General features: G+C 31.4%; 1 protein-coding gene across 1 annotated transcript; it reads left to right on the forward strand.

Annotated features, from left to right (window-relative positions):
* Positions 1 to 476: 476 nt before the first annotated feature.
* Positions 477 to 27,900, forward strand: LOTGIDRAFT_235056 (hypothetical protein). The gene is made up of 37 exons (XM_009063549.1): positions 477 to 839; positions 4,738 to 4,827; positions 5,816 to 5,977; positions 6,115 to 6,302; positions 6,902 to 7,121; positions 7,629 to 7,795; positions 8,070 to 8,151; positions 8,626 to 8,722; positions 9,044 to 9,158; positions 9,454 to 9,498; positions 9,579 to 9,681; positions 9,758 to 9,772; positions 10,159 to 10,319; positions 11,393 to 11,577; positions 12,620 to 12,738; positions 13,251 to 13,412; positions 13,814 to 13,924; positions 14,437 to 14,642; positions 16,596 to 16,781; positions 17,038 to 17,269; positions 17,675 to 17,768; positions 18,537 to 18,721; positions 18,943 to 19,012; positions 19,208 to 19,407; positions 19,974 to 20,204; positions 20,471 to 20,564; positions 20,995 to 21,044; positions 21,395 to 21,676; positions 22,154 to 22,386; positions 22,695 to 22,853; positions 23,108 to 23,263; positions 23,688 to 23,816; positions 24,039 to 26,036; positions 26,224 to 26,422; positions 26,737 to 26,834; positions 27,206 to 27,311; positions 27,764 to 27,900. The coding sequence occupies exons 1-33, from the start codon at positions 743 to 745 to the stop codon at positions 24,159 to 24,161; spliced, it is 4,749 nt and encodes a 1,582-aa protein (XP_009061797.1). The 5' UTR covers positions 477 to 742; the 3' UTR covers positions 24,162 to 26,036; positions 26,224 to 26,422; positions 26,737 to 26,834; positions 27,206 to 27,311; positions 27,764 to 27,900.
* Positions 27,901 to 27,915: the final 15 nt, after the last annotated feature.

Below are 27,915 nucleotides of genomic sequence, written 5' to 3' on the forward strand. Positions count from 1 at the left end.
TTTTAGATAATATCTAAAGATAATAATTTTATTAATATGAACCCAACATAGCCTACCTAATTAAGAAGGAAAATAACAAATTCTATCACTAAATCGTCAAAATCGTTTTTTTGATAAGAAGAGTCTTTACAGATTATGAAGTCACTATCGCAAACTCCGATCATGCTTTTCAGGATCTCTTTTCAAAATAAGAATATTACATGTATATATTTAGGCGTAGTCCTATATTCATACAAATAAAGCTAGGAAATATCTTTGAATCTCTTTGATATTAACCATTACGCTCAAATATATCTTTTAATATCAAACTATTAAAGATCTCAATTTCAGTTCTATTAAGATTCTATGTTCACTTCCACTTTCAGGCCAGTATGATAGATTTAGCTAAGACTCATGACGTCATGGTATCTTTAATATCTGACAATCTGCACTTGAGAAATGTAACGTCCTGGAAGTGTCGTCTGTCTAATAGCCTACGTTTTGGTGATATGCAGAAGTTTTCAAGTTCGGAATGTATTACAGCAGCAGCTTAGATAATCGTATCCTTTAACAATCGGATTTATTCAAGGAGGTTTAATATTATTAAAACTCCGTGGATTTATTATTATAATTTACATCTCCACAGACATATTGATGATTTAATGATGTTTATTAAGGTCTCTATACGGAATGCGAAATATTTTAATTTCCTTTAATACCACCTTTCTATATCCAAATATTCGGATCGTGATAAGACAGGAAAATGAAAGAAGGAGATCGGATTGTTTACCTCATGGGACCGAAACAGTCACCAGTGAAATTTAGTGGGAATGTATCGGGCAGAGTCGGGGTTAAACGAGGTACACAATCCATTAACCTCGTGTACCGGTGCCTGTTTTTTATCGATTTTATAAATTGAGAATATTAAATTTACCGCGATGTATATTCTACCCACATAACACGCATTTGAATGTTATTATACATTTGATAGGGATGTGGTGCAATTATGCTCTATTTATATCTACATGGAATGAATGTAGAGAAGATTGAGTATTCCCAAAGAAAAATAACACTGATGACTTAAGTTGATGAATATTTTTAGTGCTTTTTTAGTGTAAAATTCACAAAGACATACATATAATGGGCTTAAAACTGATTCACTTCCTTTTTGATAGCTAAATAGCTTTTTTGAAAACTTGAGTAGCAGAGATCTTGTGCTATTATAATATATCTTCCCTATTGATATCTATATCTATAAATACATATTCACAATACACATGTTTAAACATATGAAATATCTTACAAAACGTCCGGTTCTGATTTCCTTCCTGGTTTAACCCCTATAACAATTATCTGTTTCATTTGAGAGCATTTAGTTGACAGTGTTCAATGTTCAAATGAGAGGCTAAATTCGTGAAAGTAATCATGAAAAGGCTTGGAATTGGAATCATTTTGTTGTTCTTGGTCTGCTTTAGACTATACGGGGGTAAGTATGATATATAAATTTGAATATTTGCATAATATGTATAAACAGACTTGTAAGGATGTTGTGAATTTTAGTGGCACAAAGCAATAACCATTAGTTTACGATAGGGTTTGGAAAACTTCGACCTCGTCACCTCTTGAGGATATTAAAAGAGGGGGAACATTTGCAAGAGTAAGAGATAAATAAAGTTTGTACAATGCATATAGGCTTAAAGTGTGACTCGTAACGATGTTATCAATGTGTGACATTTCGTCTCCATTTCTCACAACGTAATAACCAAGATTAATTTTTGAGTTTGTAACACTTCTACCTCGCCCGAGGGACAAGACATTTGTTTAACTTTGTTTTATATGTATATTCAACTACAACTACTAGGCTTGAAATATCGTTAACATCAATGATGGGTGTGATTACCCACATACCAACTTAGTGATCTACTTACTAGCTGTGACATGATTGTTATTAGCTGTACCATTTTTACATGAGGAGTAGAAACTTTAGTGTCATAAGTATGTAATAGTTACAAAAACGGTCATTTCGCTGAAAAATATTCTATTGCGTTAGTTAGGTAAATATGAACATGTTTTGTGGCTGAATAATTCACATGTAGCCATTTGACCTGATCGTTTGGCCTTCAAAATCACATGATTTACAGTGTTTCATTTCAGACTAACAATGCCTGGAACAATGTCACTATTCTTCTACTGTCAGAAGTTGCTTGACGTTTTTGGCTGTTCTCGACGGTCTGACCACGGAGATTATTTATCTTACCATTATTTTTACCTGATAGTGACCTCCAATCTATATAACTCCTTAAAAATTGGAACTAATTTAGATAAATCTGGTGATTCTTATAAATTGAATGTTACCGATATTGCTTTTCTTTTGATGCATTCACTACATAGGTCGTCAAAGAGTGGGCGGATTAAATGTGTATACTTAAAGAATATAAATTAACGTTGTTGTACAAGTGTATCGGGGAACTTGATAACATCAATTTACAACATTTCAATTTCAAATCAGACGTCCGTAATTAATACAAATTCCATTAAATCTAAGCGATTTCAAAAATTTAAACAAAAACCAAAAACAAAAAAAAACACAAAAAAACGGGAATGCCCAGTGAAATAAAACGTTTGTCAAGGTTAAGATGTAGATTGCAAATCATAAGCTCTTCAGTTCAGAGCGTATGTTTATCATCAGTCTACATGTTATCAAGCTATCGGGCATAGATTGTACCTAACATGATTACGTTCTATAGTCTTGATTTGAGCAGTGGCGTTTAGGGAAACATTAGGTAAGGGCGTGGGAAAGTAATCCACGTGTGGGGGTATTCTCACTATGACCCCCCCCCCCCCCCCCCCCCCTAAACCCACCACCACCACCCCCTCCTCCTGGTCACCCGTAGAAACCCCACTGGAATTGAGCACTAGATGATATGATATGCAAATAGATATACAACTTTCTGTATTGAGATTAAATTACTCAAAGGTCCGGTAAATTCATTATACGTGATAAAATGCGTATATTTAATTGCATATAGTGATTGCTCATTCTATGCGAGGTCTGTCAAACTCGATATGTTAATTGTCAACCGGGCTTGATTTCTTTTCACAAAGTGTTCCGCCGGGGCGTAAACAAAACACAATATGTAATATATTATTAGCTTACATATTCATATTCGTATTTAAATTGGAACATTTAGAACATGCATATTATCTATGCATTAATAAGTCATTGGAGGATTTATTCATTATTGGTATTGATTATTGTTATTCAATGAAAGATATAAGGTATAAAACGGTGCATAACTTTAACTAACAAGGAAGTCACGATCATTAATATTATAAGAATACTTGTAATTGTAATACGAGTAGGACCTATGACATTATTAAAATGATATTATTAAATGACCATATTATCGACATATATGGTGTTTGCATTCCACGCGTCTCATGATTAACTTTAAATATAGAAAACAATTTGTAATAAGAAAGAGAGTTCTTGTTTTCATATGCAAAAAGATTTTACATTGTGCATGGAGACATTTTACCTTCTCTTTGTTATCAGTCCCCTGATGATTAGTAATTGCGGAAGAAATTTTATCTGATCTAATTTAAACAATTTGAATTGTTTAACAGCTTTACGGCATGCGCCTTATGCTAGGATCCACACGACTGGCGATTTATAGCATTTCATAAAGGCTGATTGAAATTTGTCGACCAAGGCATTTAGTTGAATGTGAGCAGATTTAGACCTAACACGACCAATTGATTTCGAATAGCGTCCGACCATCCTTGATAAATTGCAGCTGTTGTCAATAGTCTATATTTTCACACCGACAGTTGCTAACGGTCATTTTAAATCCAGTTTCTCGCAGAATGTCAATCGCTTTACGACTTGACCTCCTTACATTGTGTGTACTAGGGCTTACACAAGACTGGCTGGAATGTAGGGGAAAAGATGGTTACAACCTCATGCCACGTCGTTGACTGTATGACGGGATGCTAGCTAGTGTCGAAAGCGTGGCTTTGGTTCGTTTATTGTAGTCTGCGATGGGGACACCTTCGTGTTGTTGTTAATACATTATATTAAACACCGGACTTTAATTGTCACTTTCCTGAAGATCCCACACATTGATGGTTGTAAGCAAGTAGACTGCATTTATCTTTGTTTGACTCAGTTGATAAAAAAGTGGAAGTATATCACAACCCTATGGTAGGATATATCGAATGATTGAGACAACACAATTTAATATCAAATCATAAAAAATTCTATGGCACTAAGTCTATTTTCCAAATTTGTTGAACAGGATATAGATAGAAACGTAGGTCGAATTTATCCAACTTAACTACCAAACTCGTTGCCACTGCTACAACGCGTCTTTTCCAAGTCAGTCCTTTCAGATCGGTGAATCATTGACCAAGGAAAACATTGAACACAGGATCAAAAGCGGCAGCTAATTATTATGCGACTTTCTCGCTGACCAACCGCACATATTTCATCAGAAGAGTTTTGCATCATACATGATTTTGATGTGTTATCCTGTAACTGTTTGAATCCTCTATTGCTATTGTGATTCTATATCAAAATAATCAAAGCAGTCAGTTTTGGACATAAGGTTATTGGCATAAGCTCACTATTACGAATATGAGCCTATAAGTAACTTAATTTGCGGCTGGTAACGTTATAAATTTTGCACAATATGTATGCAGATTCAGATTTGAGTATAACAAATGACTGACTCTTATGTCATAAATATTGTTTTTCAGGTCAAGATGAAGATGAAGCACCGCTGTTTGAATTAACCCCCCAAGATGGTTATTATAACAATCTATTACATCCTGATTGGGGAGCTATAGGTAATGTATATATCTAAATGTAAAAATAATAATAATAAAAGGTCATCTTAAAGGGATTGTAAAGAGGTTTTCTAAGTTTTGTATGATAGCATCAATTTGCAGCATTCCAATTTACAACCAGACGTCTGTGGTTCTGCAATTCAAAGAATAGAAAGCGTCTAATGACGTCATTTATCGCAAGGGCTTTGGGTGCTACAAGCTTATTTTGCGATTAGCGACGTCATAAAATGCTTACGTTTTGTGGAATTGCAGGAGCCACAGACGTATTATTGCAAATTGGAATGGTGCAAATTGATGCTCATACAAAACTTAGAAAACCTCTTTACAATCCTTTTAACAATGTCGAGGTATTACGTACCTGTATGTGAGGATGTATATAGGATTACTCAGACTTGAAATAATATGTTCTGCATAAAATCCTGCATCATCATTATGATAACTATTGGACCATATTAGATCTTTTTTATTTTTTTAATCCCAAAATTCCATTGTGTAATCTAGTCAACAGATATCCTAGCTTGGGAGACTAAGGAAATATTTCCACGACCACGAATATTTGACTTATATTAAAGGGGTTGTAAAGAGGTACTCAAAAATGTAAATGTGTATCGGGGACCATGTTAGCAATGCACCATTCAAATTTTCAAGCAAAGGTCTACGAGCTAACTAACGCTTGCTGTCAATCAAAATGTCACGAGATTGGGAAAACTTAATGAATAATTTTTCAATTAATAGAATTTTAGCCATTTGATAAAAAGTGTGTTTTTGTTTTTGTATAACATCCCGAATCACCTTAGATAACTATTGGTTCATGTTAAATTTCTTCATATTTTGTCAACCGCAAATAACATTCTTGATTCAGTGGTATCTCATTGGAATATTGTATAATATCAAAGTGGCAACCTTTTCTCCTTTAACTAATTTATTCAAATATATATAATAAATTAAACATGATAATATGGTCAATTTGTCTATCTGTTTTATTTAGATGGCCAACTTTTACGTCCGTCACGACCTGATTACAGTGATTCTGTATTTGAACCATCTGGTACTGACCGTCCAAATCCATTTACAGTCAGTGATACTGCACATTTTGGAGAACCTGGAAATGGATCTGCTAGAGGGAGGAACTCTCTTCTTGTTTTCTTTGGTAAGTTTTTTTACAGACAGATTGATGTCGAAAAAGGTAAATAAAGAGCAGATTCTCTCAACCAAATGACCATTGAAACCATTGACTGGTGTAAGATTTTAAAATAAATTCGATTATTGCATTTTGCTTCTTTGAAGGTCAACAAGTAGTGGAAGAAATCATGGATTCCCAACGTCCAGGATGTCCAAGAGAATTCTTCAATGTTAAGGTACCTACTGGTCATCCTATATACGATCGAGAAGGAAAAGGCAATATTGAGATGCCTCTACTAAGGACCAGATTTGATCAGAGAACGGGATACTCCCCTAATAATCCGAGACAACAAGTAAGTATAGATGCTTGAGTGTCTTGTGTACTGTCTCTTAACCAATCTTTTACCTTTTATTTAATCTGTATTTGTATCTAAATGTATTTCATGGATAGGCTACATTTCTTTGAGGTGCTGACAAAATCTGCCCGCTGAGATCCACCATTCAAAAATTGACGTGAAAAAAAGGCGTACCATTGTTTCGATCAACATATTTTAAACTGTTGACATTGATTGTTTCATCCCTTCATTCACACCCGTCACACTTCGTTATATAATTTGTAGGCCACTTATCTTGGAATTTCATTTTTTTTTTTATATGATATATATTCCATCATCTTTATAAAATATTATAATATTATTCTTATATAACATAATAATTTCATATAAATATTTTATATTTTATAATTCATAATGAAATTCTGTAATAAATGATAAAATAATAAATGAGGCTTTTATAATATGTTTAAAATAATTAGAATTCATAACTATACAATATTGGCACATCGAACCGCAAAAGATGAGAAATGTTGAAACATTGCAGAATACATTAACCATTATTCATATTCATATTGGTTTGTTATTAGATAAATATTGTTATATTTCTTCTACCTCAGCTTAATGAAATTACACCTTATATTGATGGTGGATTGATGTATGGAACATCTAAAGCCTGGACTGATACTCTCAGATCGTTTAAAAATGGTGAATTATTGGCTGAGGGTAATGAAGAGGATATAAAATTAAGTTTTCCTAATCAAAATGACATCAGGTTGCCCATGGCTAACCCACCGCCACCCAGAGAACACATACTCAAACCTGTCAACAGATTTTACCGTAAGTTGCTCTTTAAATAGTGCAATTAGAACTAGTAGTATACCATAAAATTGTATATGTTCCGTTAAGTGATCTTTACCGCTAGATGCCACATAAGGAATAATTCTTATAACGTCTTAATTGCTGTCAGAGCATCAAAGTATTAAAGGGATACAATATATTTGGTGGACTAATGATCCATAGGATTTTTACAATATGCAGCTAAAAAAAATTTCAATTTCAGCATTTGATATAATTCTTAGTGCTTTTCTGGATATATAGAAACCTTTAATAACAGATGATCGTTTCCCACAGAAAAGTAGCTTATAAAATTGATACAAATAGGCTATTAATCTCTGTTGTTTCTTTTCTTCTGTTCGCCAGTATAATGTGGTGCAATATTACCAATATAAACTATTAGCGTTATTAATTCTGGTTTTTGGAATGAATTTTTCATTGCAATGGTATGTCAAATTTGAATCTTGAATGAAATCTGGATCTGAATTTGTTGATACTATAATTTTAAAGGTTTGGGAAATCCTAGAGGAAATGAAAATCCAATGTTGCTGGCATTTGGTGTGATGTGGTTCCGATGGCATAATGTAGTCGCTAGAAAATTAAAATTACAACACCCTACTTGGAATGATGAACAGTTATTTAATAGAGCTAGACAATTTGTTATAGCACATCACCAGGTAAAATACCAGATTTATTTTATTTATCCCACCTTAAAATATGATATGAAGACTAAAGTGTATTTGGATTATGCATGATATTGTGTTTCACTGAAAAAAATGAATACCTATATTACATGATTAATCTTGTATTAATGTATCTTTGATCACACAACTAACTGTTTGAAAATACGTGTGGTGATACTTCAATATCGCTCTACAATAATTGATGTATTGAGCGCTATTTTAACAGTGAAAATATTTTATTATTGTTAATGTGTACATGTATTTCCAGAACATAGTCATGTATGAGTGGTTGCCCAAATGGATTAGTATTTATGAAAATGGGACTGAAGAAAATATATCAGATTATTCGGGTAAAAAAAAAAACAATTTAATACAAACGCATGATGTAAAAGATCCATTCTAAAAGCATTCTTATCTTTGAACAACTTGGATTCTGATACAGAAACTGCAGAGTGTTGTAGGATGTGTACGATCTAGATAAATCTATATTCTAAAACAGGGGTTTTCAACCTTTTTCTTTCTATTATCTAGCTCTTTCGGGATCTTTGATCGATGGCATTACCTAACTCCCCCTTTAAATTCTTACTTTTTGTGATTTTCTCTCAGGTGTTCCCTGCAATCCCTGCAATATAGTCTGACTGAATGGAACGACTTGAATTATATCTGTCCAAATATTTTATGCTAGACTACAAAGCGGCTCATTATCCCACAAACATCCCCTGGTTGAAAACCCCTGTTCTAAAAAAGTCTTGGAAGTATTGATACTCGTATTAGTAATTTATTTTTGATAACCTTTCTTAACTATATTTCTATTTTATACATAGGTTATAAACCTAACGTACATCCTGGTATCTCACAAGAATTTCAGGCTGCAGCTTTGAGATTTGGTCATACTTTGGTTCCGTCGGGTATATTTACAAGGTCAGTAGATGTTGAGCATGCCAATAGTATTAAATATTTAACTGTAAAGTAATGTTAAATGGTCGAAAGGGATGCCCATCCTAAAAACCCTTGAACATAGAGTTCTATAAACAAACCTTAATACCCCCTAAAAACTTGATTGTGGTCATTGTATCAAACAAACAAATGATTGTCATCTTTCAATGAATGTAAAATTAGAACTTACATGAATATTAGCCTTACTGAGACGACTGTTATTTGACTATCTTATTCTGTTGTTTATTTCTGGAAAAAACGATGTATGTATACATTAGTACAAGTACATATAAATGATTTCTTCAGGAAGATCGTCGACAATGGACAATGTAAGGTAACTTCAAATATAATAACCAACGGTACCGGTCATAACGTACCATATACTGGAATACGAGTTTGCACATCATTTTGGAATTCTCAGGTACTGTAGACTTTATTCGTGTCTCCATGAATCCCGAAAATGTCGATCAAATGAGTTGGCAAAAAGGCCATAATGGACTGACCACATGAATTTATATGTTGCTTTATTATAGGTATACTTTACCTCGCAGATTTAGCTGAAAAAAAAAACAAGACTGTAATATTCCTAGAACATTGATTTTTGATTGGCTTCAAGTCAATAAGACTACTTATGAAATAATATTATACTGTAAAAACGTTCCTTCAAGTTCAACTTAGTTAAAATATAATAAATTTTGACTTTTGATTTGTAACAGTTGCTGTTAATTAGTCAAATATCAATATTTGGTGACGGTAACAAGGTGAGTCACAAGACTGGGTAACATTCAGTAAATTCTGACAAATTAACATACTGAAAGCATCCTTGTTCCAAATTTTACAGGTACCCCTTGAAACAGAGGAACCTGGTATTGATAGTGTATTTCTGGGGATGATTCATACTCTATCTGAGAAAGAAGATCATATTATAGTTACTGATTTGAGAGGTAAGATAAGACACACCCATATTTTATTTCATAATTTGTTAGGATTGTAAACTATTAATGAATGTTGTTATTGTAGTCGCTCAATCTACAGGTAATAAGTTATGGCTTAAAATTATGATATAGTATGTCATGTTCAATGCTTTGAGTGTTGCCAAATTTATCTGATTGCAAAACAAGTCATTTCAGTTAATAATATCAAGAACACATGAAATTATCTCCCTTAGCACATCAAATTATCTCCCTTAGCACATTAAATAATCACTCTTGGCATATCAAATTAACTCACTGAAATAGCAATATATATCAATAGTATGTTCAAATACCGGCTTTTTTATACTCCCTTCAAATTTGTCTTTGAAGCATCCCCAGAATTCCTCATCTGTAATTGGGTTAAGTCCTTTTTAAGTTTATCTTGGTGTTTATATTGCCATTTCTAACTTTGTTCAAAGAGGACTGAATTTATTGAATTCATTTTAGGTAATGTATTTGGCCCACTAGATTTTAATCAGCGTGATTTAGCAGCTATAAATATTCAACGTGGTCGGGATCATGGATTACCTGGTTATAATGAAATCAGACAAACTTATGGTTTAAACAGATTAGGAAATTGGTCTGATATTAACCCAGATCTAACAGAGGTAAGAAAAACAAATTAAAGCTTAGTATATTTCAATGTCAACCCACTAACTCTAGATGAATTCTCTTTGTGGTATTTCTACAGTTATCTGACAAAAGCCTATCAGGTGGTTTCCAAGTTGTTGTTGGTGTTAGGTGTCAGTGTTGGTATATCAAGAGCCCCAAACGCCATGTCAGCTTTTGCCAATGAGTCTTTATCCCTTGGGATTGAGTGTTAAGGTCATTAGAAACACCCTTAAATATCATGAGAACAAACACTAACTGCAGATTAGCTCCATTCCATGTTTTGACACCTGACACCAACATTGAAATGGTGTTATACAAACACCAGGTGTTAACACACATTCAGCTGATTGATTTAAAAGTGGTTGTGGAAATGGGTGTTGGTGACCAAACCAAACCAACGACTACCATTCGACTACCAATCAACAAGAAATACCATGATCAGAACGAGTTTGGAAGAATGAAGGAGACCGAGTAACTCACGCCACACCATCCAGGACCGAGTTTCACCGGCATGTCATTCGACCCGACCAGATCTAACGAAGAATCAACAACCAAACCAACAACACCGAATCATCCAATTTGATCCAATCCAACTACCAACTACTACGACTACCAACAACTACCTAGTTTGCAATATCAGCATCCGCTGGAAGCGAACGTTAACTTGTCATCTACCTACCTGGGTGTTGGTGTCAGTGTTGGTATTAACACCAACATAGAAATGGGGAAGAATGGTTGTAAATTGTATTGAACACTATATAAAGTAAACACAGGACTACACTTGGTATTAACACCAACTTTGAAGTCACTCATATGGTCATTTCAAAGTTGGTTACGAAATTGGAGTAGTGAATATTTCTCTGAATTATATCTGAAACTACAGATTTCTGCATGCCAATAATGCTGGTCAAGGGTGCTGACATGAAAATTGCCAGAATGGGGCAATTCAATCAGATGCAGTACGCTATAAGCTGTGAACATTACAGATCTCTTGACAGTTGCAAATAAATTGAAATAGACAAAACTCCCCTAACCTAGAATATTGTTTATAAATATACATATATTGTAGATTCTGGAGAAATTAAGAGAGTTATATGATAATGATACAGCACCAGATAATCTGGATATTTTTACTGGAGGATTATTGGAAACAACTGATGATGGGTTAGGTCCATTATTTAAGGCTATAACAATAGAGCAATTTGAACGTATTCGAGATGGAGATAGATTTTGGTTTGAGAATAGAAATAATGGGTAATGTCAATTTTCAATTTGTAGATTCTTGTATGCTTTGATGTTGTAAATTTTTTCTCTCTGAAATCAAATATTATTCACAGTTTTATATTATTTTATATTTGGAAATGAATTGGTTCGTCTATAGAAAGTTGCATTGGTGTAACCTATTTTCGTGCATATAAGGATTCATCATCGAATTTCATCAAAATGAAAAAACGCCAAATTAATTTTTTATGTCTAAGAAGTTTCCTCAGATATTCTACAAAATAATTAAATTGGTTTGTTTCGATTTTCTTTATGAATCTCTCACCTTGACCCATATTTCATCAGTAACCAACTCAACAATGGCTGCCAATATGCGTCACCTATTTTCGTGTATAATGTTTGATCTATAAATAAGTCGAGAAAAACACGTTGTATAGATACCGGGTGGAATAATTAACTTCTTTTAGTATTTATCTTTAATATCAATTCATTATAACTAGTGACAATTCCTTCAATGATTTAAAAAAAAACAGTGATTGACAAAATAAGATATGTAAAACGTAAGAGTGATTTATTGCTAAAAGTCACTGAAACAACATAAGAATACAACCCACATTGTTTTCCATAGAAATTTTCTGCTGATACAGAATCCGCTAGCTGATCACATGACTTTGTTCATTGGACTACATTCTAGCAGATGACACTTGGAATTCCGATTACAGCTTGAGACTATAAGGAAATTTGGACGATAAAAAATTGTGATAGTTGGTAATAACTGAAATCCGCCATTTTGTATTTGTTAAAGTATACATTAATACATTTTACCTTGCTTGAAACTACTGGATTCATTCTACTAGCTGATATTGTAGAGAAAACCCATGTTTATCAAAACAAGCAAATGCGGAGGTCACACGAGGTCGCACATATAAATTATTAATCATTTCCAGAGGTTATCACGAAATTATGTTACTTGAATGTATATGCTGATATTTTTGCTGAATTTCTTAGTAAAATATATCTGATATAGGATTTGTGGTTTGTAATAATGTATTAATGCTAGGTCAATATTTTGTAGGATATTTTCGGATGCTGAAATAGAAGAAATCAAACAAATAACATTAAAAGATATAATTGATAATACCACGAATATTGGAGCTGATCAAATGTCTAATAGTGTCTTCTTGTGTAGAAATAGTAAGTTGAAAATGGTACTCTTAAGATTGATCCCAAATTTTCAGCCCCATCCCAAATCAATCAAAACGTATATTTCAAGTTTTACTCCAGCCAAAAAGGAAGATGGCTGACTGGTTGTATCTCAGTTTATGTTGGGACATTACTTAAAAAAAACTTGAAAAAGGCTGTCAGGTGATGCAAAAAATAATTTCTAAAAAATTTTCTCTGAACTCACTGAGAGCTTAGTTGAGTTGAATCTTGCTTGTTAATTTGGAGATCTCTTTTTCAATTCAAGCAGAAATGTAGATATATTTTTTAATAAATTCTTATTGAGAAATCATGATGGTCTAGTTGTTTGCATCTAACAATGAATTAAGCTCTTACTTGCTATAGAGAGTGGGCTATTAGAAATAAGGTTGTTAATGTATTTTCGATCATTGCACACTACATGGGATTGTTTGTCTTCTTTAGAGCAACAAGACACAAAAAAAAACATTATTGAAATATTCATTCTCTCAGCTATCTATTTATAGATGATACCATAGCAGAATGCAATTGTATGGCACCATTTAATAGAACAGCTATAGATAATGGTATACATGAAGAATGTGTTGATTTATCAACTTATGATTATTTTTCTGGAAGTGAAGCATCTTTTGCCTTAACATTTGTAGCTCTAGGGCTATGTGTTCCATGTGAGTTTTATGTTGTTAATATTTTGCATCTTTGATTATATCTCATCTACAATCTGATACATCGAATTTTGTTATTTTTAATGCTTTATAATAGATTTTAACTTGAAAATATTGTTAAGAATGATATTTAGAAAATTATATAACCAATCAAATGCTTATTGAGGTGAACTTTTTTTATTACTTGTGAAGATTTTGGGCATATTTGACAGCAAGCCCATTGTTATCTGTGCTTTCTGCTCCCGATGAACCAAGCTAGCTTCAAAAAATATTCATAAACATGAATGGTGTTTTTCTTATGTACACTCTGTGAAGTTTCTTTTCTCTTTGTTCTCAATTTGTGACTGTTTCCCTCTCAGTTAAAAGTACAATTCATCATATGATATCAATTTGTCTTTACATAGTAACCATTGGTATCATGATATTTATGGCTAAACGCAAAGAAAAGAAGATGGCTGAAGCTAACAGACGTCGACCAGCAAGAAGTGACACAACTGATCCCAATAAATTTTCTGGTATGTGCCAAAACTTTTTTTCTGTTAATACAAATATTGTGGATTGTCTTTCGTTGGCAATGAGAGGTGAAGATCTTATTAGGTATGAGTGGAGTGTGTAGAATATTTTCATTTTTGACATCTTGCTCCTGTGAGTTCTCTTGCTTTGTTGATATACCTGGGGTCCTATATAGGAAAGCACAGTTTCAATACTAGCGGTCCTAATGTGTCCTGTATCTGAATATGAAAGGCATATCTGCTGCATGGAATAGATCACGAGTCACCACTGAAGCATTGTCCTGATGCTCTGATGATTATAAAATTTTCTAATACATTGGTGCTGATGGTGTTTTGTGTATTTATGTAGAATATACATGCTGATAATGTTATGTGTATTTATCTATCATTTATATGCACTGATGGTGTTATTATAGTGTTATGTGTATTTATAGTGTTATGTGTATTTATAGTGTTATGTGTATTTATAGTGTTATGTGTATCTATAGTGTTATGTGTATTTATGTTAATTACAGCTACTGAATGGGTTGGTATTAAAAGTGGTGAAAGGAATGTTAAAGTTGAATTAGATAGAAACCGTAAGAAAATAATGGTAACTGATAGAACTGGCAAGACTTTAAGATTAATTGATTTACGACGTACAGACAGAGTTCATATTAGAATATCAGATGATAAAGATCAGTCTGTGATTTCTGTAAGAGTTCCTGGTGAAACAGATCTGGTCAGTATCTTATTTTTTATATTCTGTGCAATAGAAAATATGTACAAGCAAAACAATTCCATTTACCAAAAATATCACCAAAAGTATGACAAAATCAAGAACCATAATTGTACAGTAGTTGACTCCTCTATAAAACATTATAACCCCTTTTGTGATATAACATTATAACCCCTATTGTGTTCAAACATTATAACCCCTTTTGTGATAAAATATTATAACCCCCACTGTGTTAAAACATTATATAACTCCTATTGTGATAAAACATTATAACCCCTATTGTGTTCAAACATTTTAACCCCTATTTTGATAAATGATTATAACACCTTTTGTTATAAAACATTATAACCTCTATTGTGTTAAAAATTGTTATCCCTTTTTGATAAAATATTATAACCCATATTGTGTTAAAATATTATAACCCTTATAAAGATATAGATAATAACCCCCATAGTGATAAAATATTATAACCCCTATTGTGTTAAAACATTATAACCCCTTTTGTGATAAAATATTAAAACCCCTATTGTGATATAATATTATAATCCCTATAGTGTTAAAATATTATAATCCCTATAAAGATAAGGATAATGTCCACCATTGTGATAAAACATTATAATCCTATAGTGATAAAATATTATAACCCCCACTGTGATAAAACATTATAACCCCTATTGTGATAAAACATTATAACCCCTGTTGAGATAAAACATTATAATCCACACTGTGATAAAACATTATAACCCCTATTGTGTTAAAACATTATAACTCCTATTGTGATAAAACATTATAACCCCTATTGTGTTAAAACATTATAACTCCTATTGTGATAAAAACATTATAACCCCTTTTGTGATAAAACATAACCCCTATTTTGATAAATGATTATAACCCCTTTTGTGATAAAATATTATAACCCCTATTGTAATATAACATTATAACCTCTATTGTGTTAAAACATTATTATCCCTTTTTGATAAAATATTATAACCCCTATAAAGATATAGATAATAACCCCCATTGTGATAAAAAATTATAATCCTACAGTGATAAAATATTATAACCCCTACTGTGTTAAAACATTATAACTCCTATTGTGATAAAACATTATAACCACTATTGTGTTAAAACATTTTAACCCCTATTTTGATAAATGATTATAACACCTTTTGTGATAAAACATTATAACCCCTTTTGTGATAAAATATTATAACCCCTATTGTGTTAAAACATTATAACCCCTATTTTGACAAATGATTATAACCCCTTTTGTGATAAAATATGATAACTCCTATTGTAATATAACATTATAACCTCTATTGTGTTAAAACATTATTACCCCTTTTTGATGAAATATTATAACCCCTATAAAGATATAGATAATAACCCCCATTGTGATAAAAAATTATAATCCTATAGTGATAAAATATTTATAATCCCTATAAAGATAAGGATAATATCCACCATTGTGATAAAATATTATAATCCTATAGTGATAAAATATTATAACCCCTGTTGTGATAAAACATTATAACCCCTATTGTGATAAAACATTGTAGCCCGTTGTGATAAAATATTATAACCCCTGTTGAGATAAAACATTATAATCCACATTGTGATAAAAAATTATAACCCCTATTGTGATAAAACATTATAACCCCTGTTGAGATAAAATGTTCTAACCCCGAAAGTGATGTGATTTTGTGTTCTAACCCCTATTGTAATAAAACATAATAAACCCTATTGTGATCAAATATTATAACCCCTAGTGATAAAATATTATAAACCCTATTGTGATGAAACATTATAACCCTTATAATGATAAGATATTGTAGTTCCTATTGTGATAAAACAGTATAAGCCTATAGTGATAAGATATTGTAGCCCCTATTGTGATAAAACATTATAATCCTATTGTGATAAAATATAACCCATATTGTGATGTCTCTACTTCAGATTCTCCGATTCATAGGGTTAAGTGAACGTCAAACTATTGTTGGTAATATTGAGAAATTCTTACAAGATTTAAGTATAAATAGAGAACGACATGAGTTTACAGAAGCTACCATTATGAAAGATGCTGTCACATTTGATGATAGGAAGAAATTATTGGACACTTTCTTCAAAGTCATTTGTTTACAGGTAATGTAATGATTTATAGATTAATTCTTGTCAAAAAGTTTGACTTGGATATCATTGATAATTTCAGTTTCTCTGAACATCTTAATAATATGAACTTTTGTTTTGTTTCTCTTGTTATTCTTTATTTTGTAATACTCAAAGTTTATCTCACCCAATAAAAGTTTTTATGAATTATTTGAGATGAGAAAATCGACTCTAATGTATTGTGTTTAACCATAGAGTTGTGTTCATTGAATGACAATATATTCTTTACCAGGCTTTCAACAAAAACAAGTCAGCTTTGAGTGATCTTGGTATTGAGAATTTAGATTTAACAACAGCCAATGAAATAAGAAAGATTAAATTAACTAGAACTGAGTTTGCTGAAGCTTTAGGTCTACAGCCTGACAGTCTGTTTGTCAGAAACATGTTCTTACTGGTTGATAGAAGTAAAGATGGTTTTGTATCATTTGAAGAATTTTTGAGTATGTTTGTAACCATGGCAAGCGGTGAGTTCTTGTAATTCAATTAAGAGGAAAATATTTTAATGAGGAGAGGGAGAGGAATCAAATTTCTTGCTTAGGGAGACACTTATATTGCCATTTTTACCTGATAAGTTTAGAAGAAATTATTTCAAACAATGACTGACATGAACTTTTAAGATATTATCTGTTTTTTGTTGTTGTTGAAAATTTTGGTCCTGTAACTAAAGTCAGCATATTGAAGTTCACATGAAATAAACAGGTAAACTTCAACAAAGCCTAAATGCTGAAATTTGTCTTCAAAACATAGTACTCAGTATACATGTCTCTCTTGAATTGTTTTGAATATTATTGTAGCCAAAGATACGTTTGTTGTACAATCATGGACTCAATAACAAAATCCCACTTATATATTTATGTCTATCTGAATAGGTGGAGCTGAAGATAAAGCCAAACTATTATTTAACATGTATGATTTAAAAAGAAAAGGAGAATTAACTAGAAGAGATTTTACTAAAATGATAAGGTACTTGATAATCCTAAAAACTATTGCTAACATTAACATGATGTCAATCTATCACAAAAATACTATATCAGAATTAAAGTAACAGATGATTCACTATTTTCGCAGTTTGATTTGGGTCTTAAATATTTGAAAAATATTTCTTCAGAAATACTAGAAATGAACTTCAAAAATACCCCAAAGTAGGAATTTCTCTTTCTGTTTCTATATAATATGTCTTTTCTATATATATCTAACCCAGATAATTCTGGACCAAAGAGTGAAAAATAGAACTTATTATATAACTCAATGTTCTGGACACACATGGATTTGAAGATTCAATTTTCGACCGTGAGCTGTTAACACTGTTACTAAAATAGTTTAGCTAAAAAATTCTGATTTCTAAGAGGAAGGCACGCTTTGTTAAAATAATGGTCGGATCTGTCCCTTTAATATTATGTTAATTAATTAATTAATTTAATCTTTTGCTAGCTTTTAGCTTTCTCTTTTACGATCGTTGAGAGATCTTTAACATGCACAGTCGTCTCAGTTTTAAGTACCATCCAAACAGCTAGACATTTTTTCATGTCAGCCTCTCCATCTTGCCTCACTGACAAAGAAACAAGGTTGAAGAATAAGAAGGTATAATTCTGACTTATGCCAAGATTGAACCATAGATGTTTCGGTTAACAAGCAAGCATCTTACTCACTAAGCCACTGCAACTCTAATATTTTATTCAGAGTTAGTCAAGATAAAAGGCTTGATAATTATTCCAATGTTATATTTTTAAGATCTATGATGGATATGGCTGATGCTACATTAGATGATTCAAGAGTTGATACATTCTTAGATCATATGTTTGAACAAGCAGGTATAGCAAATAAACAAACTATGACATTTGATGACTTCAAAAAGATATTTGCCTCAGAAGAACATGGAGAAATCTTACAGAATGCTACTTTAGCTTTTGACAAAGGTAAGTCCTGAACTAGAATAAAAAAAATCAAATTATGAAACTAGTGTATAACTATACAGTCTACTGTTTTTCGGGTTCCATAGTTAGAAAATGATTGATCCATAGAAAAACAAAACAGGTATTTTAATCAGATTGGGAATGGAAAAAGTATGCCACATTTTATCATAATCAGTAATGTGAAGGGGATAAATTGGTTAAAGATATTGTACTATTTATTACAGTTGAGAAGAAATCTGGTAATGGTAATAGTAATTTATTAATGAGGAAGAAAACAGTTATTAATCAATACAGGTAATATTAGTATTACTCTAGTAAACATTAAAAATTACCGTATTAGCTTAGTTTTAAGTTCAGTCTCTTCGTTGGTTGGAAATGAATTCAAATTAAATGAAATACAAATAGGAAATGTGAATTAACATCCTACCTTTCCTACTGTCATGCAGTTTGCCATGAAGATGATTTACACCATGATAACTTGTGTTTCAGAGATAAAACTTTCCACCCTCAAAGTAGAAATCGTGAATCTAAAATCCATATTGAAGCTACCAAGAAGCAGATACCAATGGGAAAGTTTCAGACTAAGATTTATGAAATAACAAGATATATAGAAAATTACAGACTACATATATTCTGGTTTATTCTCTTTAATCTGGTAACATTAGGAATCTTTATTGAAAGAGCATACTGTAAGTTTATATGATTGTAGTTTTAGCCCGTATAATTTTCCATCCCTGAGATCCCTGTCGCCTTATAACCATTTCATGATTGAAAATTAGTCTCAGTTGACAAAAAATGTTGCGTAAGGTGTTAAAATGACTGAAGATACTTCAAAGAGAACTACGACCAAATACACCTACTCCTGCATGCAGGTGGTGAAACTAAAATCCTTACCATTCATTCATGAAAGCTTTATTTAGAGCTAGAAGAGAAAGAAAAGCTATTTTTTTACAGATTTACAACAAGGATCCAGCTGGTCCATGGCCAAACCTTTTGCCGTTGACTTTTCCAAGATTATCCCTACCCATTTACAGCTGGGGTTCACTGGATCATGAGGAAAGATAACTTATTCAAGTTCACCAGATTTTCGATCTCTGCAATCAAGATTAGAAACCTTTATTATCATGTGGTAATCAAACAAATGATTACAAATGTCATTCCACAGCTCTTAACTGATTGTGGTACAGCCTATCATCCAAGAACTGTTATGTTTTAATATCATTCATTAATTCATTTATTAATATATATATTGTAGATTATTCGATAGAAAGAGAACATGCTGGATTAAGAAGATTAGCAGGTTATGGTGTTAGTGTTACTAGAGGTGCTGCCAGTGTTCAAATGTTTTTATATGTTAGTTTACTAGTGACTATGAGTCGTAACACTCTAACATTCTTCAGAGAGACATTTCTACATCGCTTTATTCCATTTGATGCATTTCATGCTATGCATAAATATACAGCTCTCTTAGCTTTGATATTTACAGGTTTGTACCAAATCTTAATTACTTCAAGATTTTAGATTAAATTATATTAGCATGTATATCTTTTAGATGGGGCTAAATCTATCTTCCCAAATAATTCTACACTATCATTATTTTAGGTTCAAAAATAGTTTTGTTAAGACCAAAATTTTGGAAATAGAACTGACAGCTATGATAACATGGCATATAATATATTGAATCATATTCTGTAAAGTAAACTGATCATAATTTATCATATAAAATCTACAATTCATCTTTTTCCTTTTCAGCAATGCATATAATTGGACATGGTATAAATCTGTTTCATATCAGTACACAAGCTTCATCTGATTTAAACTGTTATTTTAGAGAATATTTCAGAGCGTAAGTATAGGCTTATTTAGAACTGTTTTTTTTTTTAAAAAAGATGATTACAAGTTAATCCTTACAATTTCTTAGTTGGCATAGTACAATAGACATCTTGGTAATTTGCCACAGACTGGAAACATTTGTTGGATAAAATACTACAGTGAAATTTATAATTTTCTTGAATTTCACAAATTTATATCCTTATGAAGTATAGTTTTGTTTTATTGACTATGCTTCTCAGGACAAATTTGCAAAATTTTGGCTTGATTCAGAAAATCAACTAATTACACCATGTGGAAGAAAATACACAAAATGCATTGGAGCTATCAAAATAAGTAACTTTATAAAACAGAATAAAGAATTGGAAGATAGCAATGAAAAACATTGAATAAAAAGCCACTCCGCCTTCCATATTGGAATAATTTTAATCTATATTTGATTACAGAACTGATGTCTTGGCTACATTCCACTACTGGGCTTTTACTACTATCACTGGTAAGTTATGTAACTCAAGATAGAGCATTGAAATTAAGGCTGGCCTCAATTTAGGAAATTCTGATATCCAACTTAATTGAACAGCACATATAATCTCGATCTGTAAACTTTGGAACGTTCAGTATGAAATCAAGCATCTAACGAGCTAAGTTATCACAGCTTCCGATATTTTAAACTAACATCCAAAGTCACATCAAAACAAAATTATTATTAGACTTGCCACATATAGTCAGACAGGTAAATATAGAATTATCGTTGGTAATGCCTCTAAGAATACTTAAATCATTAAGATTTTTCCATTTACTTTCTTTACATATTGTTACTACAATTTCTTTTCTCATCTCTTTCAGGTATCACAGGAGTAATTCTTACATTAATAATAATTGTTATGTATGTATTTGCTACTGAATATGGTCGAAGACATCTTTTCAATGCCTTCTGGTTTACCCACAATTTCTACGTTTTCCTGTATATATTCCTCATTTTACATGGTATTGGACGTCTGGTACAAGATCCATTATTCCCGTATTTCTTCTTGGGACCCTTAGTAGTCTTTGTATTGGATAAAATGGTCAGTTTGAGTAGAAATAAAGTCGAAATCGTTGTGAAAAAGGCTGAAATATTACCATCTGGTAAGTAAGGTTTATCAAACAAGCATTGACAATGCTTTAGATAAAAGATTGTATAATCATCTCATGCAAAGCAATACTCCACATATAAGGACTCTTCCCTTCTGAAAAAAAATCCATCAATTTATTAATGTGATAAGCTTTATTGAAATAGAAGATTTTTTATACGGTACTATTTGACACATTTATATTACATTAAAGATTTATTTAACATACTAGACTATCAATTCCAAAAAGAATATAATCAAATGATAAGCATTTTTTTTGATAACCCTTAATGCTGTTTATTGATTGAATATAGTCTGATCATCAATAAATATTGATATACATACAAAAAATAAAATTGTGACAAAATTTTAGTTAGTTGAGGACTAAATATAATCACAGAAATGTAATACTGTTCTAGGAGTACCTGAATTTTGATTGAAAAGTGGATAGAGATAACGCCTAGTTTACATATCATATTTCATTCTATTACAGGCGTGACTAATTTGGTATTTAAAAGACCACTGAATTTTGACTACAAATCTGGACAATGGGTGAGAATAGCCTGTTTAGATCTTGGACAGAGTGAATACCATCCTTTTACCTTGACATCAGCTCCACAAGAAGAGAATCTTAGTTTACATATCCGAGCCGTTGGACCTTGGACTACCAATATCAGGAGAGTTTATGACATAAATAACATTGTTAGTGAGAAAGGCTTCCCAAAGGTAGATATATTGAATTTTTGAGTGTTTATCTTGTTATGATTCTGTATCTCTGTGACCCCTATAAATAACATTTTTAATATTTGGCAAATCAGTATTTCATTCATCAATCACCTTATTTATTTATATAGAATTATTCAGTACATGCAATGTGTTAATTTGTGTATATATGACCCTACAAAGGGCACTTAAATGGCCAAGTCGTATGCAGTGAGGAACCAAGATTCAAAACCCCAAATAGAATAAGATTTCAAAAGCTAAAAGTAGTGTTTTCAAAACCTCTCATCTTCAGATATTTGTTTGTTTTGTAGTTATATTTGGATGGTCCATTTGGTGAAGGACATCAAGATTGGTATAGATACCCTGTGGCTGTATTAGTAGGTGGCGGAATTGGTGTCACTCCATTTGCTTCCATTCTTAAAGATTTGGTACAAAAATCTAAGATGAAAGTGAAATTCCCTTGCCAAAAGGTAAAACAAATACATGAATTTGATGAAACTTTTACTAACAAGAATGATTGGAAACATGTGAAACATTCCCTTGCAAGAATAAATGTAAACCTTAGTATCCACAAATGTTTTTTAACATGATTATAGAATGTTACTACAAATTATTTGACAACATTACAATGTTTTTTTTCACACATCAAATTGAATCATGATTTAATGCATCATCAGATAAACTTTATACAGCTTACATAATATGTCCTCTCTGTATATTTCAGGTTTATTTCTTGTGGGTAACGAGAACACAGAAGAGTTTTGAATGGATGACTGATATTATTAGAGAAGTAGAATTAGGAGATGTCAATAATTTGGTTTCAGTTCATATATTCATTACCCAATTTCAACAAAAATTTGACTTACGAACCACTATGTTGGTAAGAATCAATAAATCTATTTTATGTTTGAAAAAATCATGAAAGTTTACTATTATGCGAAATATGATTTATATGAATATACATGTAGTCTGAATGTTGTTTTCTAAATTATAAACCTCAATTTCAGTAATCTGTTGTATTTTCCTGCATTAAATTCCATCCCTTTTGAATAATTAGGAACTATCACCATTTAAAATTGTTCATTTTGTGTTCAAGGACTTCACAATCTTGAATTTATACTGACAATTCAAGGTGGCCAAAAATTTTTCTTAGTTAATGAATATAGAAACATAGAAACACAGGCTAACAGTCATTGTTATAGAATTGCTTAGAAGTGATTTTTTTTTATATTATCATATATGAAATAACAATAACTAATGGAACAAAGTCAATCAACACATAACTATAAATTCTTCCATTTCAGTATATTTGTGAAAGGCATTTCCAGAAAGTGGCTGGGCAAAGTTTATTTACTGGATTGAGAGCGACAACTCATTTTGGACGACCCAAGTTTCAAGATTTCCTTTTATCTTTAGCACATGAACATGATGGGGTAAGATCTCTATATAATAAATTTACTATTTATAATTATAAGTTGTAGTTAATACCAATATTAATGAAGTTGGAAGTGACATTGGCAAGCGAGAAGTTCACATTAATAGAACAACTGATTTTGAAACAGATATTAATTTCCATTGCTGATTTAAATGAATGATGTAAATTTATAATTAGTAGTAACAAAATATTGTCAAATATATAATTATATTTATTTCAGGTACCTCAAGTAGGTGTGTTTAGTTGTGGACCACCACCAATGACCAGTAATGTAGATAAAGCCTGCTCATCACTCAATAAATTAGAAGGCCCCACATATGTACACCATTTTGAAAACTTTTAGAAAGTAGTAGCTAGTAGTTACCTTGTACTTAGTTATATGGATCTGCTGTACAATTTTCTATAATATTTATATCCTGAATTTTATTATTAAAATTGAATTTATTTTGTCTGTGGATAGAGCTCAATTCCGCTATCCATGCCACTTTTCCTAATGCAGTTATTAACAATGATGTTACAACAGCTTCTTCTGAAGACAATTACCCAGTACATTCTTATTTAAAAGCATTTGAACAAATCAGATTTTCATTATAAATAGAGACAAGAATTCCTGAAATTGAGTCTTGGTACCTGGTATAACAAACATTGAGCATTTGTATTTTCATATAAGAAATATTTAAAAGGTTTCTAATTTTCAAAAATTTTATTGTTACAACAAAGCATAGAAAAAGCATGACAATACCAGGCCTTGCCCTAAATTGTGGAATGAAAGAAGGAATTTGATAAACAACCTCTTGAAATTTACTTTCAAGGCAAACACTTCATCACTCTACTTAAAGGGCAAGTCCTGATAATATAGTTTGTAAATATATAATTTTTATATCATGTATTTTTGAATGATGATAATTCATTAAACTAATGGTTTTATAATACATCTTACTACTAATATAGCCTTTCATTTTATCAAATTTCTTCATGTATAAAATTGCTTTATATTATTCTCTTTGAAATTTTCTGCATGATGAAATAAGTAGAATTTTCTTCCTCTCAGGTAGCTTTTATGTGATCCTGTGCAAAGTGACCATGATCTACCCCAGATTTACTATACTATATATATATATACTATACTCATGTAGAAGTTTTTTCTTGCCATCTAAATATATTATAATCATGAATTATTTTATATGTATGTAATGATTTCATATTAAAACTATTCATTATGAAGATCATTTAATGAAAATAAGAATTAATGCCAAAAATAGTAAACACCTGATAGAAATATAAAGACTGATTAAAGAAATCTGCTTTTACAAAAAAGATTATGGCAGTCAATTTCTTTTCAAGCTCTTCATGCTATTTTGAGATTTGACGTCAGAATTGATATGGAATATTTCATGCTCATAAAATCTTTTTTTTATTTTTGGTATAAAACTATGTATAGAAACAAAATATATTTTTTTTTCAATTACTATTTTGTGATTATCACATATATGTGTGATTTCTGTAATTACAAACATACCTGACCAGATTATAATGTCACTGACACAATCTCAAATTCTATTAGAGGTAAATGGTTTTAGCAATAGTGGGTCATAATCTAGTTTTTCTAGAACAGGAACTGCAGACAGAAGATAGGATAGTGCCAAAAAAAGTTATAACTGCACCCTGATAATTAGGTGACAAATCTTTTGACCTTTGAGAGAAACATCAGAGACATGCTTCTTAAGTTTTTGCAGATCCGAATAGCAGCCCATCTAGTCCATAGAAACATAGAAATGTGAATCAAAAAATATTAGAGGTTTATGACTATAATTTAGATCACCCGATGACTGACATGTAATGGCTAACCTCTACTTGATTTCCGATAGAGGATATTGACTGTCTAGACATTTGAGCTTCCCTGTCGGTCATGTCTGGCATATACAGGAAAATCAACAGCCCTGCTTTCAACAGTTCTGAATATATTACATTTTAAATCCACACCCTTCTTTTGATTAGTATAAAAACACATCCTCATATGATATCATATTCTTTTAAGTCAACTATAGTATTTTCAATTTTACAACACTGGCAGAAAACTATTTAGGTCTATCTGTGATAAAAGTAAAGCTATTCATTTGTACATATGTAAATGTAAATAAAGTGGAATTTAAATAGAAATGTTCATAGCCAACTCTTCTAATGGTCTCAATCTACTTTCACTTAAAACAACTGACAGCTGAAATAAACAGAACAATATAAAGAAATCAGTATCATGAAGATGAAAGTCACATGACATCGTCTGCAAGCCAAACTTTCTCCATTTGTATAAAATAAACAATGTTTTTTAACTCAGAAGTTTAATGATAAAAATATCCCAGTTCCATCAGCTTGTAAACCCAACAATGAGATGACTTTTTTCTTACCTCTTTATATCTATTATATTTTTCTTCAATTTTATCACTTGTCTCTAATATTTTCTTCTGCTTTGGTTTTAAGGCATTTTGTAACAATCTATTCTGAGATTCTAGTGATTTGACAAGTTCTTGAAACTGATTGTGTTGTTTGGTTTTAACTGATAGAAGATGGGCTTCAATATCTAACTCTGGTTCACCTGTAGGTCTCCTAATAGAATGAAAGGAAATAGCAAATGTAAGTAGCTATAACAAGAGCTCATTTTCAGTTTTGAACTGTGCCATGGGATAGCCATTCTAAAAAATGATGAAGATATCTTTAATTGAGTTAAATCATTGTTCAATTACAATTAAACAGATCATGAACACTTGCTAGTCTAGAATTTTTTTTTGAATAATTAAGTATATGAAATAAAGCTTAAGTGAGTAACATTTATATACATGTAATTAGAAACATGCTGTTTATCTGGAAAGGATAAGATAAAAGGGAAAATAACTTTAAATTTGACAATATTGACTATTTACCATGCTGTAACATTGTTATCAGACTCTTCACTCAATCTATCAATTTCATTTAACACTTGGGCTATATTTTCTTCTTTATACATACACTCCATTTCTGCCTACAAAAAACATATAATTAAATGATTAATAATAAAGAGTTCTAAAACAGAAGAGGTAACTCTGTAAAAACCTGCCCTTATCATTAATATTATCAATTAAAAATGAAGGAAAAGAAATAACCAAATTTTACAAGGATAACAACTTTGTAAGGAGTAGGAGTAATCCTACAAAACCTCTTGATATTACTCTTTCATAGAAGCTTTTGCATTTACATGTATATGGATTTTTGTTACAATTTGTTCCACATAACCAAATACTCAAGCTTTCACAAGTTAAGCTACAACAGTTTGTTGTACTGTTACTTGGAAACCAAAACTTTATCTTAACAAAAAATCATAAATCAGAAAAAGCAGACTCTCATTGTACTTACTAATATGTGTTCTTTAAACTGTTCAATGAATTTTTGATGAAGTTTCCTAAAATTTTCTGGATCTTTCTTATAAATTGGTTTCAAATGCAAAGCAAACTTTTTAAATCTACAACAACCAAAACAATCATACAAGCTTAAGCATCCCGAAACACTTCAATAACAATATCAAAAATAAAAAAGCTAGCTTTGAAAGAAAATGTAGTGAAACTGAGTCAACAGAATTCTTAGATTGTTGTTTGATGACTGTGACTACAGTCTATAGTACCATAATCAATAGATCTATTAGGCCTACTATTACTTTAAAATGACTACATCATACAGTTCTAAAACTTCTTAACTCCTTTGTCTCTCTCACTTACAAGTGTAACAAAGCAGAGTGACAGAGGAAAATTCATCAACACAAAGCCATTATAATAAGACTACCAATGGCAATAGGTCTACTGTTTAGAAACTGACAACCTGATAGTGAGAGTATGGTCTAATTACTTCGGATTAGCCTATGGGCCTACATAATAAACGTACTCCATCCAAGTAGATTATAAGACAAAGGTTTCTCACCTTGCTGACGATATACACAATTTGACAACTCTTTCAATGATCTCCCTAAATAGTTTCATTCGGACCCCTTCTTCAACCGAACTGCATTTGTCAACAGTAGTCGTTGTATCATTGCCTTTTTCATCTTTGAAGTTCTGTGTTTCCATTTTGTT

The sequence above is a fragment of the Lottia gigantea genome, assembly GCF_000327385.1.
Source record: "Lottia gigantea unplaced genomic scaffold LOTGIsca_58, whole genome shotgun sequence".
Taxonomy (NCBI): Eukaryota; Metazoa; Mollusca; class Gastropoda; family Lottiidae; genus Lottia; species Lottia gigantea.

What these genes read in the sequence shown, in the direction of transcription:
- LOTGIDRAFT_235056 (XM_009063549.1), top strand. Translation starts at nt 743, where the DNA reads ATGAAAGAAGGAGATCGGATTGTTTACCTCATGGGACCGAAACAGTCA. An exon ending in CTCTCTTCTTGTTTTCTTTG is followed by an intron (nt 5,978 to 6,114) that starts GTAAGTTTTTTT and finishes GCTTCTTTGAAG; the next exon opens with GTCAACAAGTAGTGGAAGAA. An exon ending in TCAAAGTCATTTGTTTACAG is followed by an intron (nt 16,782 to 17,037) that starts GTAATGTAATGA and finishes ATTCTTTACCAG; the next exon opens with GCTTTCAACAAAAACAAGTC.